Raw genomic sequence first — 17,171 nt, forward strand, 5'->3', positions numbered from 1 at the left:
TATGCTCTGAGGCATTTCAACAATAAAAGATCTCAGAAAATATACATTTAAACAAATGAAAATCAGCAATATTATCTGGACCAACAGGTTAAATAGGTTAGGACACAGCTTAAATGAACCTCAATTATACAGAAAATAATACTGGGGTGGCCAAAAAAGTTGTTCTGTAACATCTTACAGAAAAACCCAAAAGAACTTTTTGGCCAATTCAATATAAAACCAAAGAGGGAAACTGGTAGACACTTCATAAGTGTGTGAATTGGTTTATTAATTGAGTCTGGGTGAAAGCAAATTTATACATACATAAATTATGTTCGTGTTAAGTCTATTAATGATATTTACATGTGAAAGATATATTTAGCAACTTATTAGGTAAAAAGATCTGAGTTATATACAAATACTCATTGAATAAGCTTAAATAACACTACTTTATATCATAGAAAAACTCCTGCATTGCTTTTTACCTAATGAGCAGTTGCTTTGCATCCTCCCATCTGTAGAACAGCGTAACATGGTGCCAACCACACGGCCTCCCACGACAATGACACGTACATCCCTTCCATGAGATTCTTTAACATACTTCTGGAACAGGTATGGAGCTTCATGGCGAATAAGGTGACTTAGATCAGCCAAATGGTGCTTATCTCGAGCCAAGAAAACCGCTTTGCCTGTGACCAAAAAAGAGAGTAAGAAATGAGTATGTCATCAAACTATATGCAGTTGATATCTGCTACCTATATCTTCTTGTTTCCCATTCTACTTTCTCAGAATCAGTTGTCTATGGTCACTCTCGCATTCCCCAATCTCTTAACAGAATTTATTCCGGTATATATTGTGAGGCTGGGTTCTTGTGAATTGTATCTCTTCAGGTTAGCCAATAATACTAGCCTCACTTATCAGTAAAACATTGTTCTGAGTTAAAACATATGTTTTATATATTATACAATATTAAGATACTATATTTGCATTTAGTAAGATAGCAGTACATTACTACTTTTGTGCCAAGAGAAGTGTCTGTTTTTAAAACTGGTGCACTAGGATGACCCAGAGGGATGGTATGGGGAGGGAGGTGGGAGGGGGGTTCAGGATTGGGAACACGTGTACACCCGTGGCGGATTCATGTTGATGTATGGCAAAACCAATACAATATTGTAAAGTAATTAGCCTCTAATTAAAATAAATAAATTTAAATTAAAAAAAAAAACATAGTTATAAATACTCTGACAGTCTTCTCATTAAGAGGAAGGGGAATCTATGTCCCATTGCTTGAATCTAGGAGGGGATGTAACTGCTTCAACCAACAGAATACAGAATAAGGAATTCTATCTGACTTCTGAGGCTAGGGTATAAAAGGTCACACAGATTCTTTGTTCACTGGAGCAGTCACTGTAGGAGGCCTGAGACTTCTTGGCTGACTGGAGAAGTCAGGTAGAAATAGTGCATTGAAGTCCCAGCTGAACCCTCATCCAGTTATCTGTCAAGGCACTAAAGCTTGGAAGTACTTGGATTTATGAATCATTTTACCCCTTAAAAAAATCATTACTTAATCCAAAGTTATTAAGATATTTTATATACTGTTTTCAAACAACATAAATTGGGATGAGGATGATGGTGTTAGTGATCTAGAATCCTTGTACTGTTGAAAAGGAAGATAGATCATTAACTTGAGACTCAGTCTAAATTAAGTATGCATCTTAAAATGTCCAAGATAACCACTTAATGAACAGAAAAAGCTTCCAGCAGAACTCAACAACTCACAAAAGCCTTCCACAAGTCTGAGGTACCACACACCTAGCAATTTCCCTACAATTCTTTAGAAGTTCTGAAGAATAGTTTCAATATTATGTATAATAGCAACAATTCATACACACCTCTATGACCACGTGTATTCTTCACTACCATTGGGAACTCCAGTACTTCTGCTTCATCAATCATTTTAGCAAAATTTTCATGACCACCTGGTTTGAGCAAAAAATAAAATTTAAGAATAGCAGCAGAGGTGTTTTATGATAAATTTTATCTAAAGTCAGCAAGACAAAGAAGGTAGAAGGTAAGAACTTAATGGCTCAATTCTGTCTTCAGTTAACTATCAGTTTAAAACTACTTTTTAAGTGGATAAAAACTATTAAACTATAAACATTGTAATATCCAAATCAAAGAAGTTAAAACAAAGTTTCCTAGTTTTATTAACATTTTTTATAATTTTTTATTTTTGGTTGCACTCCATTTTCACTGCTGCATGTGGGCTTTCTCTAGTTGTAGCAAGTGAGGGGCACTCTTCATTGTAGGACTTCTTATTGTTGTGGGCTCTCTTGTTGCAGAGCACAAGCTCTAGGCACATGGGCTTCAGCAGCTGTCACACAGGCTTAGTTACTCTGCAGCATGTGGAATCTTCCCAGACCAAGAGTTGAACCTGTCCCCTGCATTGGTAGGCAGATTCTCATCCACTGTACCCCCAGGGAAGTTCTATTTTTCATATTTTCATCCTTTATTCTTCCACCACACAAGTAATAGAAGCCCTAAGATCAACTTTAGTATACAGCATTCTATTTGGATTAAGAAATAGAAGAGTGAGTCAGTGGGGAAGACTCATCCAAAGTTGAAAAAATGCTAACATGCATGCGTGTGTGTGCTCTTGCTCTTATCAACTACACAAATTAATTTTTCTTTTCTCTATTATAAACTAGAGTTCATTCTACCATGAGCTTTTCAGGTAACCCACAGGTTATATCTTGTTCTTTCTGTTTATACTTCCTAGAAACAAATGATCGGAGAAGGCAATGGCACCCCACTCCAGTACTCTTGCTTGGAAAATCCCATGGACAGAGGAGCCTGGAAGGCTGCAGTCCACGGGGTCGCTGAGGGTCGGAAACGACTGAACAACTTCACTTTCACTTTTCACTTTCATGCATTGGAGAAGGAAATGGCAACCCACTCCAGTGTTCTTGCCTGGAGAATCCCAGGGACAGGGGAGCCTGGTGGGCTGCTGTCTATGGGGTCGCACAGAGTCAGACACAACTGAAGTGACTTAGCAGCAGCAGCAGCAGAAACAAATGATAAAGAGCAAAAATGGATTGTAGTTGCAAAAAACCAGCATGGCTGACTGAATAATCAGACTAAGAAAAAGTTCATTAAGCAACTGCAATATCATAAATTTGTAGCTTAAGAGAAATTATGATTAGCCAGTCTCCACATTTTAAGCCAGATTTGGTTAATATACTTTGCTCCTTTCCATTCTCTTAAAATCAGTACTGTAGACTGATGAGGTAAGCTGCAACATTTTAAAAGAAGAAAGAACTGTTAGGAAGAAAGAATTATTCAATTGTCTCTTCTTGTGCAATTGCTAAAAAGAGCAATGGTATCTATATATGCCATACAAACTGGTGGAGTTCCCTTCTTTAAAATATTAAAAATAACAAGAGGACAGGAATTTCTTTTTAAAGCCTCTCCAACTTTTCAAGCATTCGGCTGGACATTTTAATGAAAAACTACAGTGATTTATAGTAAGCCTGATTCTTTCCAAACTAGAAGAACTGGAAAGTCAGGAATATATTAACACAACAACGTTTATAACAGTGCTACTTCATCAAGTGTGGTCCAGGAACCCCTGCCTCTGTGACTTCTTTGCTACTGATATGTGTCCAGAAAAATATAAGAAGAGTAAACACAAGAAAACAATTTGGCATTGTTCTGATATTTTTACAGTACTTTATGCATACTGTAAATTGGTTTTAGAGCACTATAGTATTAAAAACCACAGTAAATTTTTTTAAAAATATAAAAATGGTCCTCTCCCACAGACGACTTCAGAAGCAATGGTTTAAAGCATATCTAGTGTCATTTTCTTTCATTTTTTTCAAAATATGAAAATATTTATGAAGCATTAACATGAAAATGGTAATGAAGATAATCAGAAACTATAGAGCGATTATCAGATTCTTTTACCTCAGGGCTTGTCAAACTGAGGACAGATTTGGCTCATAGCCTTTTTGTAATAAAGTTTTACTACAAAATAGCCACGTTTACTGTTTAAGCTTCGTCTACTGCAGCTTTCAGGGTTCCCTGATGGCTCAGTGGTAAAAGAACCCGCCTGCCAATGTAAGAGATATGGGTTCGATCCCTGGGTCAACAGATCCCCTGGAGAAGGAGATGGCAACCCACTCTAGTATTCTTGCCTGGGAAATCCCATGGACAGGAGGGGCCTGGCAGGCTATAGTCCATACGGTCACAAAAAAGTCAGACACGACCTAGCAACTAAACAAAAAACAGCAGCAGCAGCTTTCACAATACAACAGCTTTACTGAGAGTCACAAAAGAGAACATATGGCCTGGAAAGCCAAATATATTCACTATTTGACCCTTTACAGAAAGAGTTTGATAAGTCCATTCTACCTAAACCAAATAAGTGAAGTGAAGTGAAGTCACTCAGTCGTATCCGACCTTGTGACCCCCTACCAGGCTCCTCCATCCATGGAATTTTCCAGGTAATAGTACTGGAGTAGGTTGCCATTTCCTTCTCCATACCAAAGATAAGTCTCATAATTCTACTGCCTAGTTTGTTAAAACTTAAAGTCATTTCTATAAGAAGTTCTTTCATGTTCACAAATTTCCTTGTATCACATAACCCTATCAGTTTAGTAGGGCTTTCAATATTATCAGTGCTCTAAAACTGAGGCAATAAAGTCTTATTAGTAAACTCACCATAAGAAAAAGTATCTGGCAGAGGAACACCATGACCTGCCAATTCTTGAAACGTCCAGAACTTATTAACACAGTTCAGGATGGCTTGAGGTCGGTTCATCAGCCTGCATCCCATCTTCTCTAGATGGCGCAAAACAGTGATGTCACTGTCACTCTGCACCCAAGGGGTTGGTACTCTCACTACCACCACCTGCGGGTAGGCAGTGATTAGTTCTCCATTGATACGCAGACCTGAAATACACAGGGATAAAACCAAAACCATCAAAGGAGAATATACAATAAAACAGAGAAATAGATACATACCAAAATTCAGGTCTCAAAACTAAATCTACTATTCTGCTAACATTTTACTGAGACAGAGACACATTCCTCCCTAAATGATTTTCTTTTGTAAGAAAAAGAAATTAATGAGAAGAATTTATGTACTGGGTAAATAAATTCTGGTATATGCCAATACAATGAAATATTATGTATTCATTAAAAAGACTCTATGAAGAGATTTATGACAGTCTTTTTTATCTCTATGAAGACAGAAACATGTCCAGATTTGCTTTCAAAAAGCAAATAACTTTGTGTTTACATATGCTTTTAGTATTTAAAAGAGCAGTTTCTTCAGTTTTATCCAGTACCATTCTATTTTTGAAAAGGTCCCAAATAATGGAACAAGGTACTCGAGTTGCTTCTTAAAACCTATATTCATTAAAATATATACACTTATTAAAACATTAAAATATAAAAATGTAACACATTTATCCCATCCAACATCCCAGGTTATTATTAGTATTTCCCCTAATGTTAACTAAGTAAAGAAAAATACGGAGGTAATTTTGACAAATATTTTGTTTGTATCATTTTGTGACACTTTCTTTCATCATGTAAAATTATACCAGACATCTAAGCCAATGTAAATATAGCTTTATTGGGCTCAGTGGAATTATACTTTAAGATACACCATATAATCAACCCCTTACTCATGGATATCCATTCAATAAATATTAATTACTATGTGTCAGGTTCTTCTAGAAGTTGGGAAGATTGGTAAATAAGGTATATCAGCTACCAGGAATCACCATGCTACATATTACATACCCAAGACTTTTATAGGGAGAGTGTGTGTGTACAACATATTTTCTTTATACACTCATCTGATTTGTCAATGGACATTAAGTTTGTTTCTATGTCTAACTATTATGAATAATGCTGCTATGAGCATGGGGGTAACAGATAAATCTTCAAGATAGTGATTTTGTTTCCTTTAAGTAATATTCAGAAGTGAAACTGCGGGATCCACAATTCTGAGTCAAAGAGACTATATCTGTTCTGATAAGGGAACTGAGCTTGATATTGCCTGTTGATACATCCCTATCTTTTAATCCTTTCCTGTATGGCAGTGGCTAGACACACTTCCCAGACCCCCTTACCAGCAGGATTCCAATTTGGAAAATTCACCAGTGAAAGATAATTACACACAATTTTAAAGGTCAAAGTAGAAGTCATTATTCTCTGGGGGCAGCTATGGGTAGCGCTGTGGTCATCAGCAGATGTGAGGTTTTTGGCCAATGGCTCCAGGCGTTCTCCTCATAATCATGCTGCTAGAGATTAGCAGCAGCAGATTTCTGCAATCCTGCATTTTCTCATTTCTTTGGCTTTTGTGCTGACTTGCCTCAACAGGCAAGATCTAAACAGCATTTTCCTTGAAATCAGAAAAAAGCCTAGTGACCAAATGAATGGAAAAAAGGTGAAAAGGGAATCTGGTTTAGGGCAGAAGATGCTGACTCTGGATCATAGATATGATCTTGGTGATAACATAAAGACATCAAAGTAGAACTATTCTGTAATAGTTGAAGTATGGATAGGAACTATACACATATGTATACAGAATTCATACCTGGTAGGTGGGGTTGAATGTGCACCTACAGGAATCAGCCGAAGACTTAAGAAATAGGGACATATAGGCTGAAAAACGAAAAAGAAAAAATGGAAATTCCTAGGACCAAGACCTGATGAATCTCAGCAACAAGAAGGAAGCAAAAATCTGAAGAAAAATCAGTCAAAAAAGTCAAAAAATCTAGTCTTAAGTATTATTATGAAAAATAAGAAAAGTCGGTGTTACCAGAAGAAAATAATCAAATTTGTTACATGAAAGGTAAAAAGAAGAGTGAGCAGAAAAAAGATACTTTAATTGTCAAGAGAAAATTCATCTTCTCATTTCCCTAAACTGGAGTTTTTGCTACTTTTAAGACAGGATTAAAGGTAATGGAAGTATTTCACTCTAAGTCTGCTGCCAAAAAAAACTGGGAATACGGGAGTACTTTACCCAAAGCAGTCAGATCTGCATAGTACACTATAATGGCTATTACTGAGGATGGAAAGAAATTCAGTGCCTCCTGTGACAAAAACACTTTATTACTCCAGGCAAGCAGAAGGTGATCTGAGGCTACCCAGAAACACAGGGGCAGGTACAGATGAATGTGAATCCCCAAAAAAGGCAAAGTACTACTGATCTCTTGGGTATTTTTAGTAAATACAACTTATCTTTGATGTAGAGCTTACGAAACTGAAATACAGGGCAAACGACTCTTGTCCTTAGATCTCTGTTATTCATGATACACAGGTACAATTGCACTCTACTTATTATGGCCACAGCTATTCATTCCAAATGAATGTGCCACCAGTCAGTTCTGCTTTCAATTCCACTTCTTTTTTGCTTATCATCTTAAATGGTAACTTATGATGCTATTCATATAACTTTGCTTTGTACTGCAATAGAGATTTCAATATAAATATTTTAGATGTAAGTTTTGGATTAAGTGTATGATTAAACATCAAAAGTCAGTAATGAGTTAACCTTAGAATAGCAATGGGGCTGGGAAAAATTTCTGTTCCTGTATTTTTTGTATAAAGTATATTATGTATTAAAAGGCTGCTGCTTTGTCGCGGCAAAGTGAGAAGGTGCTAAGGGATAATTATTCTCCTAGTAGAAAGATTCCTTTGGGATATTAATCTCCTTGCCAGTAATTAAGTGGGAAATCTCACTACACCTGTGCTTTTTGAGTCTAGTTTGGCTATATGATCAAGTATTAAGTGTTTTTATCCTCAGGGAATAAGAAACAGACAACTGATAGGCTCCCTGCTGACTGGCATTTCTTTTTCTTCCATCCTTTAGAGTTCAAGAGTATTCATCAGGATTTCAGGAATCTTTTAAAGCTGACATAATTAAGTATTTTAACTGGAAGTGAAGGTGCTATTTGTACATGATTTAAAAGCCACATAATCTCTGTGCCAAAAATCAAGGAAGCACTCAAAGATTTAAGACAGATGAATTATGACAACACTAGACAGCCTGAAAGGGCTTCCATGAATGGAAGGGGTAGTCGAAAACAAATTTTGGACCAGAAATCTAACATATTCTTTTTCAGGCTGTGAGTTCTACCTGGAAATAGCAAGTAGGCAGGATAACAGAGTCATAACTTCTGAGCACTCCCTACACCCTGCTAAATTCACATTCAGTTGTTTAGGTCAGTAACCTAGAATACTAATCCATTACTTAACTGACAAAGCTATTAAATTCACCACATGTAAAATCTTAAAAAAAAAAAAAAAAGACCACATAATTCTAAATGCTTTAAAATACTCAACTCATTGTAAATCTATTTTTCAATATTTTAAATAGGACATTAAAAAAAAAAGACTGCAGCAAGAGGGCTTTGGTCACATTGGACTGCTGCCCATCATAAATGTAGGTCTATCTCCACATCAGAAAGGTCTTCTTAAACTTAAAGTAAAAAAATAAAAAATAAAAAATCACTGGCTTATTTGTCCCACAGGTCCCAAAAATGTAGAAAGAAATAATTGCCCAAATTTTGAGAATAGGGCGATTAGTAATGAAAATCTGTAGTACCAAGGGTCAAACAATTCTCAAGAGTTATACAAAATACTTAAAAAGTCTTTATTAAGGCTGGGTTATAACTCACACATCTAGAAATTATCAAGTATCAAAAAACCAGGCATAATGTAAGAATCCATTCTTTTGAGAATATATATGTGTTTCCTATCTGCTCACCTGCTTCCCATCAAAATAAATTTTATGTTTCCTATCAAACCATCCCTCTTTAATATCCTCAGCAATCCTTTTCCCCCTCAAATTTGTTTCTAAGACTTGTCTCACTTTTAATCCCAGATAGCAAAAACAAATTTTCTCCAAAGATGTCCTCTTTGGAGAATGACTAGGAACCAGTAACATTTCTTTCCCAGGTCCCTCATCAGTGGTCCAGAAAGAAACAAAAGGGGACTACTTTAACAGTGTGCCTCATTATCACTGAGCACTGCTGACAGTCATGTGTCTGAAAAAAAGGGAGAGGGAGAGAGAGAAAAGGAGAAAGAGATGAGGAAAGTAGAAAGCAAACAAACAAGCATTCAGATTATGACTGTTAATTTTAAAGACATCTTTTATTGAAGGCAATGACTGGCTAGCTTCTGCTCTAAGTGCCTTTAAAAACTATAGAATCTGGAGTGAAGATAACCAACTCTATCCCCAAAAGGAGGTAAGATATAACAAACACCGAAAAATGTGATGCCACTAAATACTTCTAATTAAACTCCTTACATTTTATAAATGCTGGTATTTGAGCTCAGCATGTTAAGAGTACATTCTCTTTACCTTTTCTATAGTTTACAGTGGTAGGATGAGGTAGCCTGATGGCACATGTGTTAATTGTTACTAGTAATATATCTTGGGAACTTGATTATCCCCTTTTGTATTCAGCTCCCAAGCAAACTTGGTTTACTTAATACTTGATGCATAAGGTCTCAGTATTGGAAGCAAAAAGATATAAATATATTTTTCTCATTTAGCATGAAAAGTTTTATGAAATTTTTTCCCTTACTATTATCCAAGTATGAAATACTATCTCTATACATTTTCTTCCCCCCATAAGATAGCAATCTACTCTGAAATAGTTAAAGATACATATGGAGAGAAAAGAAAAGTGGGGAAGTGTATCATTTTAGTCATTATTAATGAAGCCAGTCATAAAAATTTACTGCAGTTTTCCAGCAACAGACTAGTAATGACAAGGCGAGAGGGGAAGCAAGGTATCTTTGTGGTGTCCTTTAAATGTCAAGTCTCACTTTCTACTTTGAAAAAGAGTAAACTTTTTAACAGCTCCAGGTTAAAGTCAACTATATAAGTCTGTTCCAACCTACTTTGGCAAAGTAGAGCAGGTGACATAACTACATGATATCTAGAACTTTTTTATGTAAAATTCAAAATATAAATATATATTTATATAACCTTAAATAAAATTTAAAGCTATAGAATAATAAATTGCAAAGAAGGAAACAGTGTTAAACTCACCGAATACAGAAAACTCTGAAGAAACCAACAGGGTAAGTAAATTAAGGTTCTTCATTCATTATCAAAGGTAGATAATGAAAGGACAGCAAAGGCAAACACAGAAAGTGAACAGACCTATTGCAACAACGACCCCATATCTGATTCAAATCCAAGCTCTACTGTTTCTCCACTGTGTAACCCCAGGCTAGTTACTGAACCTCTCTGTGCCACAGGTTCTTTAAAATAAGAATAGTAGAAGTAATTCCTTTATAAAGTTGTGATGAGAATTAACTTTGTTAACATTAGTTTGGAAGTGCCCGGCAAATAATAAGCACTTAATAATTTTTAATCATCTCTGCTATCCATCTTCCTCTTTTGCACAAAGGAGACTGAGAGTCAAAATAACAAGAAATTTCCATTAGAGTAAGAAATACTACCTTGTTCAAAGCTATATCCCCCAGCACTATCTGGAATATAGTAGATACTCATTATATTGAAATTTGAACTTGTCTCACCATGGAAGGGGCGGGACACACAGCTCAGCATGTGGAATCTTACTCAGTTCTCCAAACAAGGATCAAACTTTTGCCCCATGCACTGGAGTTTTAACCACCGAACCACCAGAGAAATTCCTCTCACCATTTTTTAAGACACAGAGCATGTGTTTTATGTAATGTCTGAAGACATACTGCCTAAAACAAGATGTAAATAACTAAAACACCAGATTAAATCAAATCATTAACATCTAAGAAAAAGGAAGAACAGAAATTAATGAACTAAAAGCAAATTCCCTGGTCAGGGAGCTAAGGTCCCGCATGTGGCGAGGTTCAGCAAAATAACTGTGCTTCCATAATGGAGTGGTTATCACATTCACCTCACACCTAAAAGGTCCTCAATTTGAAGCCAGGCAGAAACAGGCTTTTTTAGGGGGCTTCTCTGGCGGCTCAGACAGTAAAGAATCTGCCTGCGATGCAGAAGTCCTGGGTTTGATCCCTGGGGTTGGGAGGATCCCCTGAAGGAAATGGCTACCCACTCCAACTCCTGCCTGGAGAATTCGAGGGACGGAGGAGCCTGTTGGGCTACAGTTCATGGGGTTGCAGAGAGTCGGACACGACTGAGTAACTAACAATAACTAAAAATCTAAAGAAAAGAATGGCCAAGATAAAAGTAGGTTCCTAGAAAACTAACGTGTTTGTAAAAAGAAATATAATTTTTAAACTGAAAGTTTTCTGCAGCAGTATCTAACAGACTGCAAAGGTTTATCTTCAACAGACACTTGAATCAGTTTCGTTCAGTCATTCAGTCGTGTCCGACTCTTTGTGACCCCATGGACTGCAGCACACCAGGCTTCCCTGTCCATCACCAACTCCCGGAGTTGACTCAAACTCATGTCCATTGAGTAAGTGATGCCATCTAACCATCTCATCCTCTGTCGTCCCCTTCTCCTTCTGCCTTCAATCTTTCCCAGCATCAGGGTCTTTTCAAATGAGTCAGTTCTTCCCATCAGGTGGCCAAAGTATTGGAATTTGAGCTTCAGCATCAGTCCTTCCAGTGAATGTTCAGGACTGACTTCCTTAGGATTGACTGGTTTGTTCTCCTTGCAGTCCAAGGGACTTTCAAGAGTCTTCTCCAACACCACAGTTCAATAGCATAAATTCTTCGGTGCTCAGCTTTCCTTATAGTCCAACTCTCACATCCATACACGACTACTGGAAAAACCACAGCTTTGACTAGACGGACCTTTGATGGCCAAGTAATGTCTCTGCTTTTTAATATGCTGTCTAGGTTGGTCGTAACGTTTCTTCCAAGGAGCATGCGTTTTTAAATTTCATGGCTAGAGTCACCATCTGCAGTGATTTTGGAGCCCAAAAAAGATAAAGTCTGTCACTGATTCCATTGCTTCCCCATCTATTTGCCATGAAGTGACGGGACCAGATGCCAAGATCTTGGTTTTCTGCATGTTTTAAGCCAACTTTTTCACTCTCCTTTTATCAAGAGGCCATGGTTCCAAGTGAATAAAAGTAATTACTTAATCTCCAGTTTCATCACTGTGTGCCTTGGGTTATTAGAATCCCATTCTGGAAAGGTAGTATTAATTGATTTCTGCCCTATCTATGCCAAGTAACCAAGTCTCTGAAGGTCTATTGTTGGCAACATGCTCTCTGGAATTAATTTTTGTGTTGGGGAAGTTTATTTGATTTGTAAGCAATTAAAATATCTCTAGTTAACTTGAGCAGGAAAAATAATAATGGATGTATATAGGATCATGCACAGAATTGGAAAAAAAAAAAAAAGATGTAAAAACCAGGGTAAAAAAAAACACCAGGGCCATTCTGGGAATCCAGGAAGCAAGTACAACAACCTATAAACTCAACAAGGTGCCACACCAAAAATAACTAAATTCCAAAATTACTCCTTCTATCCTTGAGTCAAACAAACTTTCATCAGGTCCAACATTTCAACTTTTTATTAAGGAAAATTCTAAATAGAAAATAAAAATATAATAAATCCAATGTACTATCACCTGGTTTCAACAATTATCAATACATGCCCAAACTTGTCAGAGTAGTCTTGCTCATCCCTGTCCTCTTGATCCTTTCCCTTTCCCTAAAGGTAATCATCGTTGTTCTTGTTGTTTAATCTCTAAGTCACATCCAACTCTTTGTGATTCTATGAACTACAGTCCACCAGACTCCTCTCTTCATGGGATTTTCCAGGCAAGAGTACTGGGGTAGGTTGCCATTTCCTTCTCCAGGGGATCTTCCTGACCCAGGGATCAAACCCGCATATCCTGCATTGGCAGGCGGATTTTTTACCACTGAGCCACCTTGGAAGCCCATACTTAGAAAATTATAGTTTATCCTTTTATTAATTATTTCTTAAACCAGCAAAAGTTAACACTCACATATCCTTAGAAAATGGTACCACACTATATATAATGCCCTTTTCTTAACAATAATTTCACCTAATAATACTGTGTTTTATCAAATAGATTTTCAGCATGTATTATAAAATAAAGATGCTTGGGCACCCACAATTTTCTTAACTGCAACACAAAAGGCACTAATCAAAAAAGGAAAAATATAAACTGTACTTAATTCGAAACTTTTACTGACCAGAAGACGTCATTAACAGAGTGAAAAAAGCAAGCCACAGATAAAAGATATTCATGGTACACATAATCCTATAAGATACTTGTTCCCAAAATATAAAACAACAAAACAAGAAGATACACCTCAATCAAAAATAAGTATAGAGAGGATTCTGGGAAGATAAAGGAGGAGGAAGCATCAGGACTCTGTCTTGTCATCTAGACAACCCCTCGTCAATTTGCTGAAGGACCACAACTTTCAGAAAAAGACTGGGATCATAAACGCAGTTAAATTTTGATCAATTTCAGAACAGCAGCAACTACTCATCCCCCATTCTCTAGCCATACTGTGCACTTGGTTCTGGAGCAGCTGATACACCCTGCAGGAGTCAGGGTGGGTACAATGACCTGCCCTCAAAATATCTGGGATCTCTGCTCTGATGGCTGGATGCAGCTTCTGATCACAGAGGTGCAGACAAAGAGGCCATAGTACTTTTTGTTATACCATTCCCTCCACTGGGCTTCCCAGGTAGTGCTAGTGGTAAAGAACTCACCTGTCAATGCAGGAGACATAAAAGACTTGGGTTTGATCTCTGGGTCAAGAAGATTCCCTAGAGGAGGGCATGGCAACTCACTCCAGTATTCTTGCCTGGAGAATCCCATGGACAGAGGTGTCAGGCAGGCTACAGCCCATGGGGTTGCAAAGAGTTGGACATGACTGAGTAACTGAGCATGACAATGACATTAAAAGAAACTATGGGGGGCGGTGGAGATAAATTTGGAGCAGATATATTTATATATAATATAACTGATTCACTTTGCTGTATACCTGAAACTAACTCAACATTATAAATCAACTATGAAAATCCCATGGACGGAGGAGCCTGGTAGGCTGCAGTCCATGGGGTTGCTAAGAGTCGGACACAACTGGGCGACTTTACTTTCACTTTTCACTTTCATGCACTAGAGAAGGAAATGGCAACCCACTCCACTGTTCTTGCCTGGAGAACCCCAGGGACGGCGGAGCCTGGTGGGCTGCCGTCTATGGACTCAGACACGACTGAAGCAACTTAGCAGCAGCAGCATACCTAATAAAAAAAATTTTTTAAGGGGGGAAACTACCTTAAAGATACTCAAAGAATGAAAAAAGGCAAGGAAACAATGTGTGAACAAAATGTTAATATCAGCAGACAGAACACATAAAAAGAAACCAATAAGTAATTCTGGAGCTGAAAAGAACAATAACAGAAATGAAATTGACATAAAGGAATTCAAACTGGATTTGAGCAGACAGAACAATCAGTAAACTTATGCATTGTTGGACTCCCAGGAAGACTGTGGGGAGGATCATATTTGAAAAAATAGCGGCTGAAAACTTCTCAAATTGGATGAAAGACATGAATATAAACATTCAAGAAGCTCAACAATCTCCACCTTTTGACAGACACATGGTGAAATGCACTATAATCAATCTTTCAAAAGACAAAGAAAACTTTGAAAAAAGCGAGAGAGAAGCAAATCACCACATTCTATGGATCCTCAATAAAATCACTGGCAGATTTCTCATCAGAAACTTTGGAGGCCAGAAGATAGGAAGTTAGTATCTTCCAACTGCTAAAAGAAAAAACTGCCAACTAAGACTCCCAGCAAAATTCTAATTCAAAAAAGACGCATTCACAGAAAAGCAAACACTGAATGAGTTTATGAGCTGCAAAGTAAAAAGACAGGACATTTGTCAGTTAACTCAAAGTAGTATGCAAAAATAAATCTCTCAATAAAGGTATATAAATAGTGTTTATTATTATTTCTTTTTTAAAGTTATTATTTCTCCACTTAATTCCTCATCTGTTTCCTCATCTATAAAATGATACTATTACCTTCCTTATAAGATGGTACGAAATTTAAATAATTAAAAAATATTCAAAATGTGAAAAAAAAAAAAAAAACCAACTAGGAATTCCTGGATTCATATGATGTACATCAATGAAGTCTTTAATATAAAATTAGATTCAATGTTATAAAGAAACAAGAGTTTCTCAAGGTTTTATCATGTTAAGATGATAAAGGTAGTATTTGTGAATGACAGAGGGCTGGAGAGGAAAGACTGTGAAAAAGAGATATGGGGCTGTTGTGTCATGAAAATGTTGGGCCCTAAGACCCTGATCCAGGACAGTGAAAAGTTGAAGTTAGAATAGTTGTGGCTTAGAAGGAAAAAGCAACAATATCTTGTGGTATAAATGGCTCTTAAGAATGGATTAAAAGGCCAAAAGGCAATGTTAGAGAGACAGAAAAACTGAAATAAGAAGACTGTTTTAGGGGGAAAACATGGATTCGGTTTTGACAGACTGGCATGGAAACAGTTGAAAACAAAGTAAAAATGTCCATTAGGCACCTAAGAAAAAACCAAGCACAATGGTTTTCAACCTATGAAACTTCTGAAAAATAGTGATCTTCTAACCTCCCAAATCTTTCTGTAATGTGCCTATTTGACAGAAGCTAGGTCACATGAGGAACACAGGGGACTCTTGGAAATGCAGCCTTTAGTATTTCAACCTTTAAAACACAGAAACATACACCAGAACCCTGTGGAAGTTGTGTTTAGTGAGCTAAATACCACACTGTCCTTGAGATCTCTTCTCACTCAGACTTCAAGAACATGCTTCTAACATAAAGTATCTTGAGTTTTTATTTTCAACAACAGTTGTATGGGCCTTACAATTATAAAGTTGTAAAAGCATGTAACAGATACTAGATAAAAGATTTCAAGAGAAATCTATCTGTTATAGGTACAGGAAGGTGCAGTGACATCCAATTCCTTTCATAATAATTTTACATTTATTTGTGTGATCAACTGATGAATGTTAATATCTAATTTTACATGCCATACCAATTAACTAGCACAAAGTGGATACTCAATATTTAATGAACGAATAACACACGCTCTACCCCAGATTTTTCTGAATCTGTGTAAGGTGCTGGAACTGGGCACATGTATTAAAAAAAAAAAAAACTGGACTGAAAATAACATGGTATGCATTTTTCTTATAAAGGTAATAACTACTTATTAATTCAAGTGAAATAATTTAGAAATATTTCTAATGCAGTTATTTGTACAGAAACAATAACTGCCGAAAGATAATGAGAATGCAATAAAAAATGTTAAGAGGACTGAGATAAAGAGACAGTGATTGCTAAAAGATTCTACTTATTTAAACCCAAGAGATCATGGTATAAATCAGGCAAGATTCTGGATCTATTATTAACTAGCTCATGAATGAAACTACCCTACAATAGCAGACCTGTACTTTGCTTTACTATTGTGCGAGCTCAGTTGCTCAGTCAAACTGGACTCTTTGTGGCCCCATGGACTGTAACTCGCCAGGCAAGAATACTGGACTTGGGTGCCATTTCCTCCTTCAGGGGATATTCCCAACCCAGGGACTGAAACCACTTCTCCTGCATCTCCTGCATTGGCAAGTAGATTCTTCACCACTAGCACCACCAGTAACCACCTTTCCCTAACAGAGGTGACCAATTTAGCTGTAACAAATCCTAACTTTTCCAAAGGAAAGATGTCCTGAAAGATAGTCCCAAAGAATTTCCAACACATTTCCAAAATATCCTCCCCTTGTAATCCGAAAACAATATGAACTATTAGAAATATTTTTTTAAAAACTCATCAGTTAAGACACTTTTATTCACTAAAAATACTATTAATATTTTACACTATACATATAAAGTATTTGCTAAAGAAAAAAGAAAAGAAGAATCGCACATGGATTTTGATTAATTTACTAGACAGACCCCTGACTGGAGTACAGATTCCTTTAGAGGCATCTTAAAAACAAGGCTTTTAAAAAACTAGAGGACAATAATAATGGGGAAAAAGTAGTAGGTTATCTTTAACTTCCCTCACAACTATTTAATAAATAATATAATGAGGGATTTAATAAATACTGCTGTTTTCATTTCTTCTGTAAGATATACTAGATTTTTAGACTAGATGATACTCAGTAATGATAAAGCCTATTATCAGATCCTTTG

At 36.7% G+C, this 17,171-nt stretch overlaps 1 protein-coding gene across 32 annotated transcripts in view; it reads right to left on the minus strand.

The window, feature by feature from the left end:
• The window catches only part of RIMKLB (ribosomal modification protein rimK like family member B), a 135,080-nt gene that overhangs the window by 13,740 nt on the left and 104,169 nt on the right, over positions 1–17,171 (minus strand). For 25 of the 32 annotated variants that reach the window (XR_015164299.1, XR_015164295.1, XR_015164293.1 and 22 more), the window contains 3 exons: positions 4,702–4,932; positions 1,872–1,958; positions 465–668 (listed from right to left, as the gene is read on the minus strand). Coding sequence is in view for 12 of the 32 variants with exons in the window: in XM_086402056.1 (XP_086258182.1) it covers positions 465–668; positions 1,872–1,958; positions 4,702–4,932 (522 nt within the window). In the remaining 20 variants the exon portion in view is untranslated. Of the gene's footprint in view, positions 1–464; positions 669–1,871; positions 1,959–4,701; positions 4,933–6,589; positions 6,658–17,171 lie in introns of all 32 variants that reach the window. The other 7 variants (XR_015164303.1, XR_015164300.1, XR_015164302.1 and 4 more) reach the window with 1 other exon arrangement.

This window comes from Bos grunniens, chromosome 5, assembly GCF_055505025.1.
Source record: "Bos grunniens cultivar Pamir isolate PY7600 chromosome 5, Bosgru_T2T1.0, whole genome shotgun sequence".
In the NCBI taxonomy this organism is placed as follows: Eukaryota; Metazoa; Chordata; class Mammalia; order Artiodactyla; family Bovidae; genus Bos; species Bos grunniens.